Source organism: Eurypyga helias, unplaced genomic scaffold (assembly GCF_000690775.1).
Source record: "Eurypyga helias isolate BGI_N326 unplaced genomic scaffold, ASM69077v1 scaffold10575, whole genome shotgun sequence".
NCBI classification, from domain to species: Eukaryota; Metazoa; Chordata; class Aves; order Eurypygiformes; family Eurypygidae; genus Eurypyga; species Eurypyga helias.
This window is the reverse complement of record NW_010253389.1, coordinates 28,233-53,025: the sequence shown is the minus strand read 5'-3', so window position 1 is coordinate 53,025 and position 24,793 is coordinate 28,233. Positions and strand designations below refer to the sequence as shown.

Here is a 24,793-nt window from a genome sequence, read left to right as displayed (position 1 = left end):
AGCTGAGGGAGCTGGGGGTGTTCAGCCTGGAGAAGAGGAGGCTCAGGGGAGACCTGATCGCTCTCTACAACTCCCTGAAAAGGGTGCAGAGAGGTGAGAGGTGGGTCTCTTCTCCCAGGTGACAGGACAAGAAGAAATGGCCTCAAGTTGCACTGGGAGAGGTTTAGATTGGATATTAAGGAAAATTTCTGCATGGAAAGGGTCGTCAGACATTGGAATGGGCTGTTCAGGGAGGTGATGGAGTCACCATCCCTGGAGGGATTTAAGAGACGTGTAGATGTGGTGCTGACGGACATGGTTTAGTGATGCGCTTGGCAGTGCTGCATTGACAGTTGGACTTGATGATCTTAAAGGTCTTTCCCAACCTAACCGGTTCTATGATTCTGTGTTTGGAGTTTACGTAAGGTACTGTTGTACGTATCCAATGATAGATGTTCTTGGCTTTGCTGCCAGAAAAAAGTGGGACCCTGTGCTGTCTGAGCAAATTTATTTGAACTTGGTTTTACTTCCAGGGAAAAAGCTGCTTCCCCTTAGCTGGACTCAGAGATGCTGCTCGTTCTTCTCTAACTTCACACGCTTTTTGCAGAAGTGTTTCATGCTCTGTAAAAGGCTTTTCTAGGGTAGCCTTTCTTACACAGCAGAGTTTTTGACGGAAATACAGTTAAACCACCAACTTCTCCACTTTCCCAAGGAAAAAGACAGACTCCTGTGATTACCTTCTTTGGGAATGAATTTTGTCGGAGCTGGAATTGTTTAAAGGAAAAGTCAGGGAAGAGGGAAGGAGTTCTTCAAAGTTTTATTTTTAGAAAATTGTAAATATTTATTTTTGTTTGCTTACAATTGATACAGATCAGGTCATTTTGTCCCCGATAGAATGCTCCATGCCAAAACTGTGTTTCTAATATGAATGACCAGTCCTTGATGTAGAAAACTATTCAGCTCCATTCATTGCCTATGTAATGTGTCTGTAGCACCCTTTTCTAGGTATTGTTAATGCCTCAGGGTAGGATTAGTGTTATTGGAGGTGGATACTGTGATCTATCCTATGAAAAGAAAAATGAAGAGCTTAAAATAAAGCAGAAATTTACAGGTGTATTGTTTTTGTTGTCATTACATTCACATTTTTTAGTGTATTGCTCTGTGGCACTTGAACATCAACCAGAAGTTTGATGTTCAACTTCAGAGGTAATCTGTTTTATGAATCGTAATGAGTGAAATCAGAAACAGACTGGAAAGTGGTAATTAACAGGGGTCTTGAATTGGAGTGATGCATGTGGGGGTTTTTGTGTTCATTAACAAAACTCTGGCTGCATGCTTGCGAGAGCCACATGGGTCTCATCAACCTGACACAATCCTAGTTTGTTTTACTCTGTTATTTCAGATGTTATGGTACAATTTTCTGGAAAAGCAGATGATGTAGGCAATTTTTTTCATGCACAAATTGTAGCAGGACATAGGCGAGTCTGGGTTGCTGGAAGTTCTTAGAGTTGACGTAAAGAGGACTACTTTGATTTTTGTTAATGATGCTCAACCTTAGTGCAGGTTTTCTTAAACCCAGGTCTTTCGAGCACTTCAATATTGGTCTAATTTAAGAAGTCAGTTGGATGGAAATCAGTACAGAGGTGTGCACAAGGAGATAGTAAGATAACTACAGTGTGGGGAAGAAAGACTTTTGTCTTAGGAAGAATAAATGTTGATTTATAGTCACGTCTGGACTCCCGCTAAAGGGTCAGCCCTGTGGACAGCAGATGTGCTCCTCTGAAGAGCTGTGAGGTTTTATTTCTCTCTGCTGCCGCCCTCTGACAGAAGGAGAGAGCATTGGTGGTAGGCTGCAGAGACCTGTCTGCTTTCCTGGGCAGAGGCGAGCTTTGGCCACCCTGCACATCTTCTACTGGTTTGGTAGAACGTGAACTCTTTATTTAACACAGGGCAACTAATGCTTGGCAATTAGCCCAGGGTAAAACATACTGAGGACATTATTTTTAGAGGAAGGCAAACTCTACACAGCCTCAAGCTGCTAGTGGAACATTTGTTGGAATATCTTTTATGTAATAAATGTAGAACAAGCCCTCAGGAAACATGAGGGTTCAAAACAGAGTGATTTATCTTCTAGATTATTTGATTTCTCTTTTAAATTTCTTATTTTGTTTGATTTCTTCCCTCCTCCCTCCATGTGTGTCATGTCTCCAAACAAGTTTTTAATATGATGTTCCAGACCATGTTACCTAATTTATTAATTGCTCAAAACTGGTATATTATGGTGTTAACAAAATGTTTTCATGTTGTTGCCAATTTTGAAAGCCATTAAGTACTTAAAAAAACCTTATGCAAGTTCTGCACATGTAATGTGTTAACTTCTACTGCTCTGTGCTTGATTTCCTTACTCAGTTCAATATTGGGAATGGCAGCTAAAGTCTCTGTGGTTCTGTACATTTATGAAGGAATTAAGATATGTTAGGGTGGAAGAGAAGCATGGTTGAAAGGAGCAAGTAACTTGTGTTCTGTTGTGCAGCTCATTGCCTCTGAAAATAGCTTCAGTAGACTACACTAGTGATAAGGTGTTCTCTTGCTGTCTCTCACTGACATGCCCAGAATACACATTATTCATCTTCTCTTACTCTTCAGATTATCACTCCATGTCGGAAGCTCATCCTTTGTGCTGATAACAGAAAAGAGATGGAAGATTGGATTGCAGCACTGAAGACTGTACAAAACCGTGAACATTTTGAGGTAATGGGAGTATGTTCCTTTGCACGCTGTGCCTTCTCTCCTAAATAACAGCTTGTTTTGAGACTGGAGTCAGCTGCCAGTGAAGTTAATAGAAGTCATTTTTATTTGCTATAATGGGTATAGTGTTAAGCCGTCTGTAAAAACCATCCCAAATACACTGAGGTGATTCTTCAAAGAAGGCTTGTGGTTTGTATATTCTTCCTTGGTATGTTTGAGAGCACTTTTCAGATTATAGGTAGCTTATGAAACACAGTTCTCCTCCCATTGTCTTTTCACTCATCATTTATCCTCCTTGTCCTGATTAATGTCTGGCCTGCTTGGTATTCTGCCTACTTCAGTTCATCTGTTTGCTTTCTGCAGCTGCAGTTAGATCAGCACCGCCACCAAAAGAAGCTGTCTTGCGTTTTCCGCACTCTGATGCTTGTCTCCCTGTTGTCTCCTCCCTTTTGCTGGCACAAGCATTCCTCTGCTATGCAATAAACCAGATTGGGGAACTGATCTTACTCAAAACTTAAGCCAACAAAAAAATGGGGAAGGGAAGGGTCAACTCTTCATAAGTTCTCCAGTTCATTTCCCTACGCACACTTGTAGTGAGACAAGGATGGGAGGTAGGACAGGAGCAGGGATGGAAGTGTGGCTTCTTCAAGTAGTCTCTTTGGCTTAAATACCTTGAATTACAAGCTAGTGTATAAACTGCACGTGGCCTACTCTTCCCCAATAAGAGTGTTCTGTTCCTGCCTTTCCTGACTGCTGTGTGCAAGGTTTTGTTTATAAGGCAATAAAAGTCTTGTTACCCTACTGTCGCCTTTGCTGTAATACATTTATTTTGTTAGTCTACCCAGTACAGCATGGACCATTTCTCAGGGATGCATAACTGGTACGCCTGCTCGCATGCTCGGCCAACGTACTGCAATGTGTGTCGGGAGGCATTGTCTGGAGTCACGTCACATGGGCTCTCATGTGAAGGTAAGCGTGCTTTCTCACCTCCTGTTTTTGCAGCATCGTCTGAAGAGGAATGTTGTTACTGGTCTGCAGAAAGATGTAGAAAAACGCTGCATAGTAACCTTGAGAGCGCTACAGGCTGTGTATGAGACGAGAGGTCTTTTCTGGACCTGATGTGAAACCCTTTGTTGCTGAATCCCTTTGGCTTCACAGAGAATTTTCCTGCAGAAGTCAAGATCTTGGCATTTTGTAGAAGGACAGGATGTGATGATATTTTCATGCTGGTTTTAGTGTTGGACCTGAAAACAATATAGTTGATTTATTTTTTTTCCTCATATACCCGAATACTGACATCCCTTATGAAAATCTTGCTTCTGAAGTGAACAGGTATGTACTTCTGAGGGATTGGGTAGAATATTCATAAGAGTACTCCTGTTCATAAGAATAGTCATATTTGTAAGAACATCCTTGTTCAGTGTTTGAATGCCAGGAGGTTATTCTTTCTCAGGTTTGGCATGGCAGACATGCCTGGCTGCGCACAGCTTGTACTTCGAGTGTGACTGAGGTTACACCCACACTGTGAAAAAGGATGCAGGGGTGTATGACTATAAATCATGTCAAATTTAACAAGGTGATAACTAAGCTTTGTACAAGCAGCTGGCAAAAGTGACAGGGCAAGAATTAATAGCTAGCTCATCTTAGTATGCTTAGAGATGATAGTTTTGGCAGTGCAAACAAGGGTAATGTGTGCCTATGCTTTCTTCTGGATCCTAATATGGTCACTTGGGAAAGCTTTTGCGCAGGCTGCCACATAGACACTCTGGGGCAGGAGTAATATATTCTTCTCTTTCTCTCTAGTGTGCAAGTTTAAAGCCCACAAGCGATGTGCTGTGCGGGCAACCAATAATTGCAAGTGGACGACTCTGGCCTCTATCGGGAAGGATATCATTGAGGATGAAGATGGGGTACGCATCAGTCTTAACTCTTCTAGCCTTATCTTGATGTGGAGGCACTGGCAGGTGCTCTACAGCTTTCTTCACTACAATATCAGATTCTGCCATTGTGAGTTAGCAATGGGGGAAAGCCTTTACTATCAGAGCATGAGATTCTGTGTGAAAAGTCCAAGTAGGGTAGTGAGGACTCTTTGATAAGAAGAGACTCTGCTATGCACCAGGTTAGTTGAGGTTAAATAATTGGAGGCATGGGGAACCTGGTGTGAGTTTTGGCAAAAAAATGAGTGGTTGGAACAGTACCTTAGCATATGGGATGTCTGATGCAAGTCAGTTTTCTGGGCACCCTGGGGCGAGTCACCTGGTCTCTTTGTGCTTGAGTATGATGTAAAAGGCCAAAAGAGGTCCTCGGGTGTTTTCTAGAAATTGCCTTTGCCGTCCTTAAACAGTGCATATAGAGATCTGCCTCGCTGTATGTCTCAGTGCCACAGTGCATCCTGCGCTTTGCAGTTTCACGCTGGAAAGTCCATATTGCTTCTCTCCCTCTGTACAATTTGCAGATCTCGATGCCACATCAGTGGTTGGAAGGAAACCTGCCTGTGAGTGCCAAATGCACTGTGTGTGATAAAACCTGTGGCAGTGTCCTACGTTTGCAAGACTGGCGCTGCCTTTGGTGCAAAGCCATGGTGAGTTGAAGAAACATGATCATTTCAGTAAAAGGATAGTCTTTGATCAGCTCTTTTAATGACAGTGACTTAAAATGAAACTCTAACCATGCTGTCAGTATTTGCCATGAAGGACTTTATTGTTCTTTCTCCAGGTGATAAACAGCCAGCAAGAGAGAGAAATTTAAATTTGTGCTGAAAAGTATCACTGTGATGCATGAAAGTAAGACCTGAAGTTGCTGGCTTCTCTGCAAGCTCATTTTCTTTTGATAGTGAGCTTTCACAGAAGCATCTAATTACACTAGGAATCAGTGCCTCAGGCATGGGAGGTGTTGTATTTTGAGGAGCCATTATTTGTCATTTCTACAAGTTGAAAACACAACAAAAAAAGATGATAAACAATCCTAAGCTATCTTAATATTAGCCATTTCCCTTCCCATTGCAATAGGTATCTCTTGCCAAACCACTGCAGTGATGCAGATCTTGATATGTTTCCAGTTGTCTATAAGATTAATAGAAGTAGTATCACAAAATATGGGAGGCGTGAGCTCAAACCCCAAGCAGAAGTGCTCTCTTGCAGTCTTTGTGTACCAGAAATGACTGAATTGCCCTACTCTAGTTTGTATTTCCTTTATTGGGTGGCTTTACTAAGCCATTCTCTTACCTCTTATGTGCCTCATGTCTTTCTGCTTTGGTTTTTGTTTTCTTAAATACCAGATTTTTCTTTTGTTGCTACTTTTGATCTCTCAACTGAGGTAGGGTTTTGAAAGCAGAATGCCCAAAGGCTCTTAAAGCCACATAATCTGTTACCTGGTCCTCTCAGCACTCAAAGTGCTAGTTTCGTAAATTCAAATGGAACGAAAAATGCATGCTGATGGAAAGAGAATTAGTAGAAGACCCTGCTTAGATCATTCTTAAAATAACTTAATCGATTGATACGTCCGTGGATTCTCTCTCTCTTCCTTTCTCACTCTTCCTTTACAGCCTCTTGCTGGGTGGCTCTATGAGTGCCCAGAAGGGTCTGAATATATGGTTTTTGTTGGTGTTTTCAGGTACACTCAGCATGTAAAGAGTTGTTGCCAAACAAGTGCCCTCTTGGGCTGTGCAAAGTATCTGTCATTCCTCCTACTGCTCTTAACAGCATTGATTCAGATGGTAAGTGTCGCTAGTCAGTAGTGCCTTCTTTCTCTTCCTCTTAGTCACAGTTCCTTCAGTTAACACTGTTAACAACAGCCTTTATCAGCTGAAAAGTCTGCTTTTTGGTGTTGCTGAAATTCCAGACTGGAAGATGTTGCTGAAGTATGGCAGCGTAGAGTTTCCTTTGCTTTTGCATTCAGTTTATTACCCTGTAATGTCAGTATTTGCTGAGCTGCAGCTGTTAAAATTTATTGAGAACAACTACATTGCAGAAGCAGTTTGGGAAGGTTGAGGAAGCTGAAAATTTTGGCCTACTGCTAGGAGATAAGTGTGACATTTGGCAGCACGAGGCGTGGTTCGTGCTGGATTCAGGGCTGTGTGCATTTGGCGCTTATCCAGCGAGTGCCATAAGCACAAGGAAAGCATTAGGTTCTTCATAGCTGTGCTGGGGTGTGGGGTGTTGGTTTTTTTTCCTCACTCCATCTCCATGAGCAGCTTCACATCTCTTAGCTTTTCCTCCCTTTCCCTTCCCTTCTCCCTGACAGGATTCTGGAAAGCTACTTGTCCCCCTTCTTGCACAAGCCCTTTACTGGTCTTTGTCAACTCAAAAAGTGGAGACAACCAAGGTGTAAAATTTCTACGAAGATTTAAACAGCTGCTGAATCCAGCCCAGGTCTTTGACCTCATGAATGGAGGACCTCACCTTGGGTAAGCAGATACTCTGCAAACACCAGAAAAGTACGACTGATTTGTTTGATTATAAACTTAGCCTCAAATATAACAAAAAACCTATTTCTCAGAGAAGACTGAACACATGTGAAGTTTGGAGGGGTTTTCCCCTCTCTCTGTTTAGTGTTATTGATTAGCTAAAACCAAAAATGCTATTGAAAAAGGTTATTATTTCGATGCATCAGTAACAGCAGGACAGCTTGAGGGGTTTTGGGGGATTTCCAAAAACACTCCCCTGGAAAAAGACCAAGCATGGAAAGCTTGAATCCAGAAGAAAACATACCAGTAACAGGCATCCTGATGTACTGTTAACGAGAGTTAAATCGGGTGAACGTACGGATGTCACAGATAACAAAGGAATATTTTCAAAATGAGATTTATCCAGAAATAATTTACCTAGGAAATATGTGAAATTTCCATCCCTTAAAGATTTTACGGTGATATTGAGAAAACATCGTGAATGCTCTTAGTTAAAGCTGGTTCTGCCCTGGGATCAAGATGACCTTTCAGGCTTGTTTACCAGATTACGCTAGAATATCTATGGATTAAAGAAAAAGATCGCTGTGGAATATGTTCCAAAAACCAGTTAGGTCTCTAGTTTCTGCCCTCCAGACTATTTCTGTGTTGCATCAGATCTGAGTAACTTTTGTCATGAATGGATGCTTCTTGTAAGAAGAGCCAACACAGGTGTATTTCCTTCATATTTTTCTAAAGGTGACAGAGAATCTATGACCGAGACCTGTCAATGCAGGGTGCTGAATCTGGGAGTGTCCAGTCCTGCATGAGTGACCACTACCTTCTGCTTTCCTGAGAACTGCTGTGTGCATTGTAAAACACTGGCCTTTAAAACTGCAGCATGCTGTCCATGGGATCTGTTTGGCTGATAAATAATTCATAGAAAACTAATTAATTAGTTTTCTTCTTCCCTTCCCGAGTTGGACTGACTATAGAGAGGAATTTTGCTTTTAAGCAGGAGAGAAGGAAAGGGAGGGAATCAATTATTTTCGTAAGCTGTGGTGCACACTTCTAAAACAGCTGCTCTTGTTTGCTCTCTTAAAAAGGCAATGGTGGTACAGGGTAAGGGCTGCTTCTTAATGATTTAAATATTCTCAACCCGTGCCAGTCAAACTGTATCATACGATGTGATTTCTGATAGACATTTGTCATGTGTCAACAGCACTTGAAGAAATAAGAGTTTTCATGTACTACAGTAAATCCAGTTTAGGTAATAATAAAAAAAAAAAGCATATACAAACCCAGAATAAAAGCAGGCAGTAGTTCTAGATGTTCAGTAAGAAGCACAGTTTCAAACAGCTTAAGGAGACGTTGGTTTTAATATTCTGAAAAGGGTGAGTAGAGAAATCCACACTTGTCTTGCTGGCGAGTTGTTTGCCTGCCTGCGGGACAGACAAGGCGCCAGATCATTGATTTATGTTGCTTTACCAGAAGAAGGACTAAAGCTTGTGAGGCTTTATATCATCTCAGAGTTGCCTGCTTACTGAATGGCTAGATAAAGTTCCCACTCTTCAGGCTTTGCGAAGGCAGTGACATCACAGCAGTCCGAACAGTGACAACCAATGTTAGGCTGAACACAACAAATCTGCAAAAAGGATTTAATTCAGTGGATAATGAGCTATCACATGCTTGTTTCCTCTTCTGTTCAGACAAAAGTGCCCTGCTTTAGTAGAAGTGTATGTCTGGGACGTGTTTCTGTAGTGAATAGTCATTGTGAGTTAGTTAGCTGTATTTATAATTCTTTTTTATAATAATTTTAATTCATCTGTAATCTGACAGTGGCCCGTATTCATTGCGAAATCAGAGCCTACTTTAGGCAAATCTGACATGTTTATTACTTAGGTTGGAATTGTTTATCGTTTCTTTCTGTAACAGCTGAATGTTCTTCTCATTTGGTTTTTTCTTTCCCTCCTCTGTAGTTTACGCTTATTCCAGAAATTTGACACTTTCCGGATTCTAGTTTGCGGTGGGGATGGAAGCGTTGGCTGGGTTCTCTCCGAAATTGATAGCCTCAATCTTCACAAGCAGGTACCTGCCCAGTGAGCTTGGTTGGATGAAAGAATGAAGGAATAACAGCAGCATGGGTTGAAGAGGACTTTCTTGCATCATACAGATGTAGTTTGCCCCAGGACTGAAGCTGCTGAAAGCTTACCACAGCAGTCTCCTTGCAGTGGTTTTCTGCAAGAAGCAGTACTGGATTAATTTGTTATTCCTATCTCCATTGCTCCCCCACAGCTCCCTCTTAGAAGACCCAGCTTTTGGAGTAGCTTTGAGCTACTCCTGCTCCACTGCCAGCAGAGACTTTTACTCAGAAAGGGCTTCAGATAGAATATTGGGAGTTCCACAACAGTAGTGCACCTCATCCATTCCCTTTAGTTCTCCTGGTGTTTTTTGAGTCCTGGGATAGACAGAAACGTCATTGGAGTAGAAGTATCATACAGTATTCAATTTGTTTCCATTTTATCCTGAAGATGGCTATGCTAATTTTACAGAAGCAGCAATAGCACCACCTGATGGCTAAATAAACGTGTCTGCAGAAGAGCTTACTTTTAGATGTTCCTCGGGATGATAGCCGAGAACACTCCTCTCTGTTAACAAAAGTAGAGGAAATTTTTCCTTGCTTGCCTGCTTTTCTGGCAGTTTTCCCCATCCAATTACTTTCTCCTCCTGCTGAGACTAGCTGTTTCTCAATGACTGCTCTGTGTAAGGAATCAGTCATGTTACTTGTGGCTGTTTGTGGCTTGTGTTTTCCTGTTTGAATATCAGTTTTTGTTTCCTTTTCTCTAATGCAGTGCCAGCTGGGAGTGCTGCCCTTGGGAACAGGGAATGACCTTGCCCGTGTGTTAGGCTGGGGGTCTGCTTGTGATGATGATACCCAGCTCCCACAGATCCTGGAGAAGCTGGAGAGGGCCAGTACTAAAATGCTGGACAGGTGAGTAACCATCACTAACATCCTCCCCTGCTCAAGAGTTGTGTGAAAATACCCTTGCAGGAGAGCTGGGCAGTTCTTGAATCTACCCAGCGGCTGGACTTCTTACTAGTGCCATTAATGATTGGTCTCTGGCAATGCTTTGTCACCCTGTAGCAACAACAGATACTCTGGCTTTCCATGTCACTGCTGCGGGATAGCGATGAGTGAAATTATCTGGTGGCCAGTGTTTTCTCCTGTGTTTCAGAGTTCTCATCAATTGAATTTGACAGCCTTACAGTCATGTTTTATTTTTTTTAAGCTAATTTTTTCTTGGTAAATTTGAACTAATTTATCTTGAGTTTGACTTAGAAATGAATGCAGAAATGGCCATCTTTACCCCTAGTATTGATATCGCCTCTATGTCTCTCTACATCTAAAAATGCTTCTAGAGTTGCATCTTGGCATCTGTTACATTGAATCAAGTAATGCCCATAGAATTTCTGTGGGAGAGGGAAGAAGTTCAGAGATGGTCCTTGTGCTGTAGGATACTTGTTCATTGTGTCCCTTCCTTTTCCTCCAGTTCTGCTTCTGTGCAGTTCCATTGCAACCCTATGGCTTCCTTACATTAGTCATCCCCCTGCCAAAGTGCAATTTGTTCTGTTTGAGGTTCTAACCTGTTACATCCTTTGGATAAAGGGGGAAATCATCTGCCTTGTAGTGATAGCTGTGATGTCTCCTTCTCAACAGGTGGAGCATCATGGTGTATGAAACCAAACTCCCTCGCCAGGCCTCCACTTCCACAGTCACTGAAGATTTCAGCGAGGATTCTGAGGTACCTCATGAAATGCAGAGGGCAGGGTCCTCTGAGACCAGTGGCCTCAGAACAGACAAGGCAGTGGCTGAGTTCAAATGGATCAGACCTGAGCTATGACTTGGGTGAAGCAGGAGCTTGGGATCTGCAGGAGCAGATCCTGGTTCTTCAAGTCAGTGAAGCACTATGGAGAAGGGTGGAGGTTGGGTTACCAGAGTCAACAGCCATAATGGAGCATGGGAGGAAAATGCTTTGGAACAGGATAGAGGAAATGATTGACTTTTATCTGCTGTCATCATGTTGAAATTGTGGAAAGCTGCATACCAGTCATAAGAACAGTAAAAACCCAATTTTAGGTTAATCAGAGACTCTTAAGAACTGCACTGCTGATCATTTCCTGGTTCAGAGTTAGTTTTTTCATCAGATTCAGATCTTCAGTGGGTAGCTGAGCTCTGGACCACAGAACCTTTCCAGGACAGAAAGAACCTGTAGAATGATAGATACTCTTTGTGTGGCCGGGGTTACACAGCGTATGTTGTAATGCTGGGAAGCGGCAGCCAGTGGTTTGTTTCTGTCACCAGGTGCAGAAGATTCTCTTCTATGAAGACTCTGTGGCTGCTCATTTGTCCAAAATATTGACTTCTGACCAACACTCAGTGGTCATCTCCTCAGCCAAGTGAGTACTTACAGGACAGCTGCTCAGAGTGAAAGTTACACTGTGAAAATCCAGAGACAATCCTTCCATGACCCTGTTGTCACTACCTTCTTTGTCTAGGGTGCTTTGTGAGACAGTGAAGGATTTTGTGGCTCGGGGAGGGAAAGCCTATGAGAAAGCAACGGAAAGCTCTGAGGAATCAGAAGTCATGGCCAGGAAGGTAAAATTTGAAAATTTGTTTGAGTTTCTACTTTGAGGTTTTCTACTTCTGAAGTGGAAAACTGCTCTGTTTTCAGAGAACTAGGACAGCAGCAGTACAGCAAGTACTAGAAGAATGAGCTACCCAGTCTACTGTTAGTTCTACTCAGATGTTCTTTGCCTTGCAGTGCTCTGTCCTGAAGGAGAAGCTGGACTCATTGCTGAAGACACTGAATGATGAATCTCAGGCATCTTCATCTCTGCCAAACCCTCCTCCCACCATTGCAGAGGAAACTGAAGATGGTGATGGGTCAGGCAGTGTTTGTGATTCTTCTAGTGACCGGTCAGTGGGCTCGTCATGTACTGCACGGCCCCAGATATTTCGCCCCCGGGAACAGCTCATGTTGAGAGCCAACAGCTTGAAAAAAGCCATTCGTCAGATAATAGAGCATGCAGAAAAAGGTAACCTTTTAGGAGTCCTGCTTGTGACTTGAGAGTCATACGTTTCCTTTATTCCAGAGGGACGTAGGGTTCTTTAATAACAACAGCTTTCCTGAGCTAGAGAAGCTGTTCAGTAAGCCTGGCGATGCAGTTTCAGTATCACCTCTGCCAAGCTCACCTCTTTGAAACACAGCTTGGTAAATGAGCCTGAAGTCCAAGGTGTGTTGTCTCCCTTAGGGCTGGTGGAGGAAGTTACTACCTTCCCACACTCCGTTCATTTGTGTTTCCTGTCTGTCCCCACCCATATCACAGTTGTGTCACTGCAACTGTTTGTGTGGCCTTGCTGTAAAACATTTCTGAAAATACTTGGGAAGAAAGTATTTTAAGTACTTTAACTTGGAGTGTTTCTTTATAGTACAGCACAGCAAAACAGTGCAGTGGTACAAGTGTAAGAGAAGGCAGGAGCTTCTTAAACTAGCTTTGTCACTGAGAAAATGTTATAATCCTGCACCTTGATGCAATTCTGCTCTGATGTTAACTTCCTAGGCAGGTGAGCCTCTCTTCTATGTCTTGACACTTAGCTCTCCAGCCACTCACACCCATAGCTCAGAGTTTCTTCTCCTTCGAAAGACATCAGTCTCCCAGATGTTAGTCACGAGCTCAGTGGTTTACCTTAGACCAAAGGAAGTACGTACCAGCTTATTACTGGTGTAAAAGCACTGAGGTTGGAGACGTGACGTCCGTGCGCGCCTAAAGGTACACTTTGAACAACTGTGCAGTCAGTTACAGACCCCTGCAATGTTGCCAACACTGTGGTATTCCATACAACCTCTCCTGAAGGTGAAGTTACAGGAGATGATGGAAGTTAAGCAAACAGCCTGCTTCTGGTGAAGTACAGGTCTTGTCCTCACTGCTGCCCCACTTTGTTGCTGCTTATGCCAATTTGATGTTTGTAGGAGGAGTTCTGGAGCCCAACCAATTTGCTTAACCCAGCAAGAAGAGTTTGTGTTTCTGCTGGGCTGGTGGGTTGGATTGCCTTGTGGGTAGCTTTGCTGAACTTCAGGGTCTGCACAAGGGAGAGAAAGAGGCTGACAGAAGGGGGCTCATTCCTTTGCAGAGGCGGTGAGCTGGTAGATGAGCTTGGGGCTTGTCACAGAGCGGTGCCCTGTGAGGGGTTGCTGGGGAGGAAGGCCTGTTGTTTACATGCAAAAGAGGCTTCAGTTTCTTTAGCCAACATGCTAGCATGTAATTCTTACCAGCTCTTGGGCAAACTCCACTTACGTTTCAAATGTATTTGTTCAACTTCTCCAAACTGATTTTCTTCTTCCAAAGTACGTAATCTGATTCTTTCCTTTGTTTGTATTGGGTTTTTACCAACTGCTATTTTCTTCCTCCTGATTATATGTATCTAAGTGCCCTGTTCAAGTGGGTTATTCTGTAGCTCCAGTACAGATTAAGCAAGCAGAAAACTCATTAAATTTATCGCTTAATGTCCATTTGGTTAGAATTTCTGGCAACATCTAAATATGAATAATTGGAAGCCTGTCACCTGTAGCACAGTTTGCATCTCAGGAAGCCGGAGTACCTGTAGCATTCAAGGTGGACACCTCTATTTAGAGCTTCACTGCTAAAACGCTCAGCAAAGAAAACAGGAGACTAAACCAGCCCCATTCCAAAAGCTCTCCAGAGCAGACCTTCGTTGAGACAAATGATATAGGAAAGCTTTTTGTTATTCCTGTTCTTTCCTTTAAGGAATCAGGGCCTTTAGAGTCATTGTTACTTACATCAGTGGGAGGCGTTCCTTGCCAGAAGAGGCACTCACCTCCTTTCTCTCTCTTCACAGCTGTAGATGAACAGAACGCCCAGACCCAGGAGCAAGAGGGCTTCCTCCTTAGTCTGTCAGCCTCTGAAGAGGGCAAGGAGCTGAGGAACGAGGATAAAATCTCCCTGCAGTCATCTCACAGCAGCAGCTATGGAGTGTCCAAAGGGAGGAGCCAGCGGAAAGGTACTGCTCTGGGGCTGCCACCATGAAGATCTTGCCTGTGAATTACGATTCTGTTAGTTGTAAAAAGTGAGGGAAGTTTTATGTGTTTTACCTTAAAAGTTCTGTTTTTCTCTGGTTTTTGAATGATCGCTCTTCAGATGCCAGGCCTTGCATATTTCTGTGCTCTAGCCTGTGCATCATGCACTCTGCTTTTTGCTGCCTCTCTGGTGGCTGGTCCAGGATTCAGAAATTTTCTTACACCTTAGCCAGTAATCAGTGCTTGGGCAGTGATGGTCTTGAGCATTTTTCATGTCATCTACCTGATGTAATTTCCCTGTAAGCCCCTGCCATCCCTTGCAGATGACAGAGAACAGAAGCCAGCTTGCTTTACTAACTGTATTATGTGAGTGATTTGTTAGAGATCCCTGATCACTGCAGATATATTCGGAACTTATCTGAGTATTGATTGGGAGCCACATACCCTGTCTGTTGTGCTGCTGGCACCAGCTTTTTCTCATCTCCATTTCTAGCACTTGCACGTGGCACTTTGGTACCTCTGTGAGGTTTTCTGGCCGCACGCATGCCACATCTCTGTCTCTTAATGACTACTTCTGTCAGCTCTTTGGTTTATGGCGGCTAGAGTGTTTTGCCGTTGAGTGATTCCTAACCCAGCCTTGCTGCTTGGCTGTGCTGCTATGTGCTGTTCTGAATCACAGCGTCATGTTTGTCAATAGCCATGTTTGTCAATAGCCATGTTTGTGTTGTGTTTTACAGCCTCCAAGTCTCCTTGCGAAAGACTAATAAACAAAGGAAGTTTGTCGCTGGGCAGCTCTGCATCTCTTCCTCCCCAGACAGGAAACCGGGACAACTTGCCAATGCTGAACACAAAAATCCTCTACCCAAGTAAGCGTAACATCCACCGCTTCCCGCTGAGGCAGCCAGCTGGAGTATGGGTGACAGCAGCGCAGGCTGCAGTCTCCACGTGAAAACATGGAATTGTCCTGCCTGATGTCCCTTTGTGCCAGCTCCGCTTAGAGAGAAATCCCTTTGTGGATAACTTTCTACTAGGGCTGAAGAGTGAAGACTTGGGGGGAGTTGTAGCAGTTTCCACTCTGTAGCTGTGACCTAGACACAGCTTTTTATTAACACGGTGCATTGGTAGAATTTAGGTACTAATTACAAGGCAATATTGAGCTCAAAGTAACCTTGAGAAAGCTGATAGGATGCTGCTGAGAGGTTTCTAAGAGTAGCAGCCATGGACTGGGAGCAGCTGTCCCTTCATGGGAAAGCTGAAGTCACTGGATGTGCACAGACCCAGCAGAATTCCCTCCTCACACATCTTGTGTAGTAGCTTTTCCCCATCACCGTGGTGCTGTCCTTCTACCTCTTCCCCCAGATTACTACTTCAGATTGTTTCTCCTGGAAACAGGCAGTTTCCTATCTCTCTGACAAAGCTACTGTTCGTGGGTTGCCAGCTAATAATTTAAGAAGCAGGAGGCAGTAATTATTGAGAAACTTGGAGAGTAACTTCAATCCTACTCGTCTCCCTGTGCTCACTGAAGCAAAGATGTTGCGTGTTTCACCCTGGAGAAAAAAAAGTACTGCAGTGAACACACTTCTATTTCCCATTTCTGTGTGTCTGTACAACTGTGCTACTGGCTTTAGGTGATACCCTGTCGGTCAGAAACCCTGCAGGCAGTCCCAGGAACCCTTCTTATCAAAAGTGCTAATTCTGGAGTGGAAGAAAGCGCCATTGCTATTTGCTTTCCACGGTGAATGATAAGAGTTAATATTTTCTGCCCTGTCATCTTGTATCTGAGATTACCTGTTTTCTGCTTATTATTAATCACACTCTTCCTGGTGGTTAATTTTCCTATAGATATCCGTGCTGGCATGTCTGGTTCTTTGCCTGGCAGCTCTGTCATCAGCCGATTGTTGATCCACGCTGATCCCTTTAACTCTGAGCCTGAAAATCTGTGAGTATGCCCAGGAGGTTGAAGGGAGAGGAGTGGATGTTTCCAAATGGACCTCAGCAGAGAAGCAGATTAGTTTATGGAGCTAATAATGGACTGAGCAGCCCGGAGTTAATCATATGCTGGGTGCCAGTGAGGAGCAGCTGATGTAGTTATACATGCAGGGACACATCTGACTCATGGTTGAAGATGTTTGGGTTCTAGGTGAGAATGAAATCAGTCTTCTCCTTACACTCAACCAGTTACTAGACAGTAACCTGTGGAGGAATCACTACCCTTACAATGTGGAGGCCTAGGCAAGGTCATGGGCAGGCCACAGCAGGGGAAGCAGTTGGGAAATGTGACAAGAAGACTCTCATGCTGTTTCTGCAAAACTGTTTAACAGTAGAAATCCAAGGAAACAGACTAAGGTTTATTCATGGGGTTCAGTGCCCTTGAGATGAGTAACTGACGCTTTTGAGCTCATTTGTCAGGCACTCTGTGGGTAACACCTAATATATAAGCAATTAGCATTGCTAATCTTTTGTGAGATCTTTTACACAGTGCTAGTGACCAGCAGCATAGCTTTTTGTACATGAAATGTAAGCTTCTGTAACAAGGGGAGAATTCCTCTGCAAATCTTGTGGCTGTGAAGTCTTATGGACAGAGGCTGCAGGCCAGAGACTGTGCTCAGTAGCCACTTTCATGGGGTTCTTGTGGGTTTTAGGCGGTTCCCAGTAGTGCTTCTCAGAGCAAGTTGGCATGCGGCCTTCCTGTTCTTCACTGTTTTATGCAACAGAATTATGAGGTGGCCAGAGGAGGCATGAGATGTATAGCAAATGGGATGTAGACTGAGGAATGGGAGGTTTGTTCTTTTGTTTGGCAGTGAATGTTACACAGAGAAGTGTGTCATGAATAATTACTTTGGGATTGGACTGGATGCAAAGATTTCTTTGGATTTCAACAACAAACGTGATGAGCACCCAGAGAAATGCAGGTAAGTTTGGCTTTGGCTGACCTTTGGCTACTGCCAGAAGTGACTGGAACCACTTTGTGCAGTTTGAAGCTGATTGTGTACAAGTGTGCTGAATAGGTACATTGTCAGTCTTGTCTGCATGGTCCTCCTTCAAGGCTTGAAATCATGATGAAGGAGATCAGCTACTGATTTATTACTGATTGTGCTGTTTTGGCTAGTATAAGATCCTTGAGGAGGTATGTCAGTATGGATTTAATGTGTTGGTTCTCTTTACTTCATGATCTTCTAGGCTTTTCTCCTGGGATTGCTATTTAGCTATGAGAGAATCCTAGCTCAGCTCTAAATGCCACAGAGGCTGATTTCAGCCTTGACCCTAACCGAATACAAACCACAGGGTTTAGCCATTTGAATACCTGGGCAACTACAGGCTGCTTTGTGTAGCCTGGGGTGGGTGCATTTGCTGTACTTGAGCTAATACTGCAAAATGCTGTTGATGTCCTGGTGTATGAGAGTGACAAGTTCCGTGACAGGGGAATCTGTGTATGTTCCTGGTAACGTGTGTTACTCCGTCATCCTCAATTCTTACCTGACGTTTATTGAAAGGGGAGTAGTTTCCTAGCACAAGTGATGACCATTTTGGGTGCTTGACCCTTTTGGAAGCAAAGCACCTTTGTGTTTTACGATGTAGGAGGTATCATTTCATTGTGGGTTTTTTTTTTTCCCTCTCAGTGAAAAGGTAAATGCTTATGTTAACTTCTTCTCTTTTGATTTGCCCCCTTAGAAGTCGTACTAAAAACATGATGTGGTACGGTGTATTGGGGACCAAGGAGCTGCTCCACAGAACATATAAAAACCTGGAGCAGAAAGTCTTGCTGGAGGTGAGGAAATAGCATTCCCTTCTGTTCCTAAACCTGGAATGCCTAATTGTGTCTCCTTGGGACCCTTTGACTTTGGCATGGTGATTCTACTTGGGGAGGATAGGGTGTTTCCCTTGCCTGCCTGATAAAGTGTACTTGCTGGATCTCACCCTCAGCTAGCTGAAAGTGGCTTTTCCTCCTTCTGGAAGGTAACTTGTATTCTCTGCCTGTAAGGGAAGTGTCATCCTGCTGGAAAGTATTAGCTGTCCCCAAGTCAGTATTCAGCATAGATAGGATTGTCATGGTATGTCATGTGAACATAGCATTTTAGATAGTAGGTGCGGTGGAAAGCTCTTAAATTAAGAGCTGTGCTATGCTGTAGTGTGCATCACACAGGAAAAGAAGTATTCCTCTGTGGGCCATGGGCAGCATAAACAGGTAGTGTGCAGGAGGAGACCCTGATCACAGCAGACTGCATAGATGTTTAGGGAACTTTATTCTTTGCCAAGCCTCTCCAGTGTGCCCTGTTCCTGTCTGGGGAAAAGAAGCAACTGTATCTCTCTAAAATCAATGTCTGCCAAAGGAGAGGTGGTTCATGAAACATGAATGGCTACATTCTACTCTGCTCGGACAAGAATAAACTGGAAGAAACCCAAATTATCTATTACTAAGCTGCGCAGGCAGTTTTCTGTTCCTAGAGCACATGCTCTGGCAGGAGGGTCTCTCTCCTGCTGTGCTGAGAATAATGTTGTCTTCTTTTCTGTGCAGTGCGATGGGAGGCCAATCCCTTTGCCCAGTCTCCAGGGAATTGCTGTACTCAACATTCCCAGCTACGCAGGAGGCACCAATTTCTGGGGGGGGACCAAGGAAGATGATGTGAGTATTCTCTAAGGCAGTCCAGGAAATGTTTTTACTTACTGTTGCTTCTAGAATCATGGCCCCTGAGAATAGTGTTGGGAAGAAGAGGGCACGGGGCCTGCCTGCAGGTACATTCTCTGTGAAGGGGAGGGGATACTGAAGTTCAGTCTTCAGCAGCTTCGCACCCAGGCAGTCCATAGTGGTTCAGAGAAAACACAGGTGCTGTCCTGAGCGTTTGGACTTCCAGAAGTGCTTTAGATTGACTTCTCCTCAGACTGCCTGAAAAGTAAAGCCCCCTGAAGACAAAGGGAGTTAGATCCAGTCAGAAACATTGTATTATTTGAGATGAAAAAGTGCCTGCTCTTATAAGAGTCATTATTGGTTGGTACCCTTTGTGTTAGCTGTCACTGGAAGTACAGTGGGAATATCAAGGCTCCTTTTTCTCCCTCCTAGCACACTGCGGATCTTCACCTTTTAGCCTCGTTGTTAGATTAAAAAGCATAATTGAAAGCTGACCATCAGATCATTACCAATAGAGGGGTGAAGGAAACCTCTCCAGCAGAGCTTTATGTCAACTGAATTCTTTCTCCTCTCTACCTGACTAGACATTTACAGCTCCCTCCTTTGATGATAAGATTTTGGAGGTGGTAGCAGTGTTTGGTAGCATGCAGATGGCAGTGTCACGAGTGATAAACCTACAGCATCACCGGATTGCACAGGTATCAGTGGTTTTTGTGAGCTCTTCTTGCCTCCCTCATCTCCAGCTTGTGATGTTTTTGCCCATTTCAGTCATTAAGCCCTCCTTTGTGCTCTCTCCTGTCCACGGAAGGAGCATCCGCCAGGGCAAAAATGAGTGTGTCCAAGGGCAGTTTGGGCATGGAATTGTTTGCTAGCATTCATTGTGGTATGAGTTAAACCACCAGTTCAAATACAGATTAGGCCAATGCCACAGCAAATGGCCCACGCTGCACAAGGGCAAGGTGTGCCCTGCCACCCAGGTCCATGTACCTCTAGTAGCACCAAAGCTACTGTAGCTGGGGAGGTGCTTTGGCAAGAAAGAGAATGTCTCATGCTTTTGGAAAACCAGCATTTTAGAGTTTCCCTGATGAGGTCACTTTTTTCAGTGTCGGACGGTGAAGATAGCAATCCTGGGAGAAGAGGGAGTTCCTGTGCAGGTGGATGGAGAAGCCTGGATCCAGCCTCCGGGCTACATTTGGATTGTTCATAAGAACAGAGCGCAGACCCTCACCCGAGACCGGGTAAGAGCAGCCTTGCACACACTGCGCAGTGCACATGTGTTCCCATGTCTCATACTTCTGGAGAGCGTGGCACTAGCCACACATGAATGTGAGGAGCATATTTTGCTACACACCATAACATGTTTTGGAATGAACTTGACTAGACTTGGCATTCACCACTTGGGAAATGGCATAAATAATGTTATTTATGCAGGCTTATTTTGCTTCCTTTTCTAGGTGCCTTGTGACAGCGTTTCTTAACACGCTTGCATGCTGTTTTTCCCACAGGATGCCTGCCTCACTGACTGCTGTGGATTGTCTAGGTTCAGCTGCTCAGTATTTTAATTTCTTATTGTTGTTCAATACATGGTTTATACCTCATTGACCAAGTAAAGCAGTGTCTCCTGCCTTATTCAGCAGAGTGTGTCTGTCTCCTCTCATAATTTTCAAGTATATCTGATGACTACCAGCACTTAAGGAAGTCTCCTTGCTGTTTTACTGTATTACTGAATGGTGGTAAGCCAAAGGAAAGGGTAAAGGCCTTGCTGTGGCACAGACAGACTTTATGGTTCCTCCCAACTCCATAGCTGTCCATGCATGAACAGTTTGGTTGATTGCAGCTCTTAATACTTTCCAACATAACACCACTTTAGCCAGCTTCCAGGGCAAATCGCAGTCCTCTGCAAAGGACTCATCTGCTGTATAACAAGAAAAGAAAGAACAACTTAGAGGAAAAGGGCAAGCAGCCTGGTACAGGCCTGAGGCACATTGCCTGGCAGGAAGTTACAAGTACAGTGGTATGAAAAGAAAGCAAAAGTGGGCATACAAAGCCCCTGTCTTGGCAGGACAGAACAATACCCCAAGACCCCTTGAGCTGGGAGAGAAGAGTGGGTACTGATAATAGAATCATAGAACGGTTTGGGTTGGAAGGGACCTGTAAAAGTCACCTAGTCTAACGCCCCTGCAATGAGTGGAGGCATCTTCAGCTAGATTGGGTTGCTCAGAGCCCTGTCCAACCTGACCTTGAATGTCTCCAGAGATGGGGCATCTGCCACCTCTCTGGGCAATCTGTGCCAGTGTTTCACCACCCTCACGGTAAAAAATTCTTCCTTATATCTAGTCTGAATCTACCCTCTTGTAGTTTAAAACCATTACGCCTTGTCCCATGACCCCTTGTTGTGAACGTTGTGGAGAGAGGGAGCGAGGCATAGTGTGCACAGTGTGTCTTTGCTGGAGGCTAAGAGAGCTGCTGCAGTGTCACACTAAGGCTTGGAGGGCGAGTGGCTGAAGGAGATAGCACAGAGAACAAGGGGAACAAGACTCCTGCTGTAAAGGTGAGAGAGAGAAAAGGAGGGGCAGCCCCCACTGTGGGTATGCTGGGAGAGGTGGAGTAAAGTACAAGAGAGAGGACGCACAAGTCCCTAGTGAGTGTGCTGTGTGTGTTGGGCCATCTGAAGCCATGGCTATGATTGTGCTGTCCCACTCCTTGTTGCCTGCAAACCTGGTTTTGCAGCATGGAAATGCTGCTGAGGAAGAGGTTCCAGTTTTGCAGAGCTTTTGTCTTGACTGTGGGTTTATCCTTATTTGTCCTGCTGTCCTTCACAGAGCAAATGAGTCCTGTGCAGCAGACGAAGTGTGGTCCTCTCTTCATGGATGTGAACCTTTAACTTTGGTAGCATTTTTCAAATGTGATTTCTGATATTTAGTTTCTTAAACTAAAGATGGAAATACTCAAATTCCCTCATGTGGCCTTATCTGGACCATGTGTCCAGAAGAGTCATCAGCAAGGTTGAGATCAGCAGGTAGCTTGCACCAACCTGACATACCCTGGTTTTGTCCTGTATGAGGAGCAGTGGGGAAGCAAACGCTTTTTCCACAGGGCTTCACAGGTATTTGCAGATGCAGGAGAATGGCATGTCCCCAGAACCTTGGGGTTTCCCCAAAGTCTGTTGTGTTCTACTGCACACTGGCTTTTCTGCTCCATCCATCTCCTCTCTGTCCTTAGTCCTGTGCTCCTTAACTAGTCTATACTCATCTCATTTGACTTCCCAGGCCCAGGATCCATCACTACCATTTTCTTCCCCTTTCCCATCCACCCATCACTCTCAATCTCCTTTTCTTTCTGGCTCCCTAGATGCTGATTTTTTTTTTTTCCATGAAAGCTTCACACCCCCACTTGTTATCCTCATCACCTTCCTGAATTATTCTTTCTATTTCAGTCATCCCCTCCCATAGATCCTTCTTTTGTCTAACCTCCCTTGCCATTAGTTCTGCTCATTGATCCATCTCTTCTTGACCTAAGGCTCTGTGCTGCAGTTTTCATTCTCATTCAACTCAATTTTGATCCTTCTGCATTGGATCTGTTTCACTTCTTCCTGTACCATTAGCAGGTGCCCGCAGGAATATCAGTACTGGTGCAAGGACCAGGACAAGTTCAGCTGCTTGTCCCCCCAGTTATGGGGCAAGCCCAGATGACTTCCAGATGAGGAGGAACCTTGAACATTTTTAATTTCCAGCTCTGAGAGATCACTTGAAGAGGTGTGCAGTAATGCTGAAGTGTAGAGGCGTTACAGCTACTCAGAGAAAAGGTTGCCACCAGCAGGGAGTTGGGTGATTCTGCCAGTCTGGCCCTCGGAATCGGCCTAGCAATTTTGACTAAAACTAGGCTTAAGCAAAAGCTAAGCCAAGGCAAGCATGCGGCATGGACAACCTCAGCCCAGAAAGCTAGTTGGCAAAGTTATAAGGACCTGAACAACTGAGTCCTGCAATGAAAATGTCTGTGCCAGATTTAGATGTTTTACAGGCAGAGGCACAGCCACTGTGTTTTTTATAGGAGCTTTATGAGGTATCTTATAGTTGCTTGCTGTGTTTTTAGGCATTTGAGAGCACCCTGAAGTCCTGGGAGGACAAACAGAAGTGCGAGTTGTCCCGACCCTCCTCTTTCTCTCTGCAACCAGAGATTATGTCCGAAGAAGAATCGACCCAGATCAACCAGTTTGGTCAAGCTGCAGGTGCTCTGATCCACAGGTGGGACTCAATTTGCTTTTGGTGAATAGAGCCCTCCTTTGGTGCCTGAAAGTCTGGTCCTGGAGAAATTTCTGCTCACTCTTATCTTCTGCAGTGCTGGTCCGTGTCACTGGGGTTAACATCGTTCATTATGCACTGTCCCAGCTGCATGAAGACTGAACTTGAGTAGACTTTCTTGGGTTGTTCTGAACACAAAATGTTACTTTCAGGAGCAAACATGGATCCTTTAATCCTGAAAGAATCCAATAACTTTAAGTATCAATGATTTTCATCAGAAATGAAACAAAGGTCTCTCTAGGAGCTCAGGTGACTAGTTGGGCCCTTATAACCCTGAGGCCCAGCAGAAGTTTCTGGACAAGTTACTGTATGCTCACCTGCTCATCCTTTACTCAGACATTCAGCTCCTTGGTCTGGGCCTCTGGGAGGAAATTCCCAGAGTCACACCAGGGAAGTGTTAATTAGACTGCCATGTGTGCAGCTAACATGGCTATGGCCACGCTAAAATGCCTGGGTTGTATTTCAGACTGATCCCAAGTTGTGTGCAGAATTGAATATGCACCTGTAGTTGTGCATGTGAAATCTGCCTTGCTTTGCTTGTGCATGCTCACCGTAGCAGGGAGGATTGCCCTGCTTGGCCAGAGGCTGTGTCCCTCCCATGCTCTGTCCCTGCTCTCCTCACTCAGATGGGTTACTAAAAGGAGATACCCAGTCAGAAAACATCTCCTGCTTTGAGCATATGCTGATGCAATCTGTGATTCTCTCTTTAGCATTCGGGAAATAGCCCAATCCTATCAGGACATGGAACAGGAGCTTGCCCATGCTGTCAATGCCAGCTCCAAGTCTATGGACAAAGTCTACGCTAAATCCAAGTCTACAGAGGTATTTCACTCACTTAGCATCTCCTGTTTTGTCCTTGTTCCATAGCTCTTGGTTTTCCTTCCCGATTGACCAAAAGTAGGCCTTGCTTGTCTAAGACTTCTTCCTTTTGAATGCTCAGACCCCTGCATTTCCAGGCTTAATTTGCGCATGAATTGCTTCCCTGCAGGGTCTGAACTGCAGCCTTGTTGTAGAGATGGTGAATAATGTCAAAGCCCTGCATAATGAGACAGAGCTGCTGCTGGCAGGCAAGATGGCGCTGGTAAGAAGCACAAAGCAGCCTCTCACTTTCTCTCCACTCCTACTGTTGTCTTGGCAAGCAACATTTTGCTGGTCTTGGTCTTCTCTGTCTTTATAACAAGTCAGTTCAATTATTGTCCTCAGGAACTAGGGGGATGTTGCTACATGGGCCTGATGAGCAGTCAGGCTAGCTTGCGTGGAGTTGCGAGCTCAGAAAAGATGAAAATCATTAACTTGGTAACATCTGGGCAGAGTGCCTGCCACGCATTTCCTTTTAAAAGGAGCAACTGCTTTGTTAGCTGGGAATTTCAAGGCAAGGGCCTGACTGTGTGTTCCACCATATGGCTTTTAACTCTGTTTTGCCTCCATTTCGGATCCAGCAATTAGATCCTCCACAGAAAGAGCAACTCCAAACAGCCCTGGCAGACATGGACCTCCAGCTGAGGAAACTAGCCGACATCCCTTGGCTGTGGCAGCTTATGGAGCCCTGCGATGAGGAGGTGGGGAGGACCAAGGCTATATTTCCCTAGCTGTTTTCTTTTTCACGATTTGGCTCTGAGTGTTTGAATTCCTGAGGATATACGACCGTTGTGAGAAAAAA

At 44.3% G+C, this 24,793-nt stretch overlaps 1 protein-coding gene across 1 annotated transcript in view; it reads left to right on the top strand.

Annotated features, from left to right (window-relative positions):
* The window catches only part of DGKD (diacylglycerol kinase, delta 130kDa), a 43,700-nt gene that overhangs the window by 15,498 nt on the left and 3,409 nt on the right, over window positions 1-24,793 (top strand). The window contains exons 3-26 of the mRNA XM_010152656.1: window positions 2,626-2,730; window positions 3,564-3,696; window positions 4,531-4,637; window positions 5,183-5,308; window positions 6,340-6,442; window positions 6,970-7,132; window positions 9,088-9,196; window positions 9,961-10,100; window positions 10,827-10,911; window positions 11,472-11,566; window positions 11,666-11,765; window positions 11,932-12,205; window positions 14,028-14,189; window positions 14,943-15,071; window positions 16,048-16,144; window positions 17,007-17,117; window positions 17,878-17,974; window positions 18,722-18,829; window positions 19,417-19,530; window positions 19,936-20,070; window positions 22,925-23,076; window positions 23,844-23,955; window positions 24,122-24,214; window positions 24,573-24,692. Coding sequence (XP_010150958.1) covers window positions 2,626-2,730; window positions 3,564-3,696; window positions 4,531-4,637; window positions 5,183-5,308; window positions 6,340-6,442; window positions 6,970-7,132; window positions 9,088-9,196; window positions 9,961-10,100; window positions 10,827-10,911; window positions 11,472-11,566; window positions 11,666-11,765; window positions 11,932-12,205; window positions 14,028-14,189; window positions 14,943-15,071; window positions 16,048-16,144; window positions 17,007-17,117; window positions 17,878-17,974; window positions 18,722-18,829; window positions 19,417-19,530; window positions 19,936-20,070; window positions 22,925-23,076; window positions 23,844-23,955; window positions 24,122-24,214; window positions 24,573-24,692 — 2,970 coding nt within the window. The remainder of the gene's footprint in view (window positions 1-2,625; window positions 2,731-3,563; window positions 3,697-4,530; window positions 4,638-5,182; window positions 5,309-6,339; window positions 6,443-6,969; window positions 7,133-9,087; window positions 9,197-9,960; window positions 10,101-10,826; window positions 10,912-11,471; window positions 11,567-11,665; window positions 11,766-11,931; window positions 12,206-14,027; window positions 14,190-14,942; window positions 15,072-16,047; window positions 16,145-17,006; window positions 17,118-17,877; window positions 17,975-18,721; window positions 18,830-19,416; window positions 19,531-19,935; window positions 20,071-22,924; window positions 23,077-23,843; window positions 23,956-24,121; window positions 24,215-24,572; window positions 24,693-24,793) is intronic.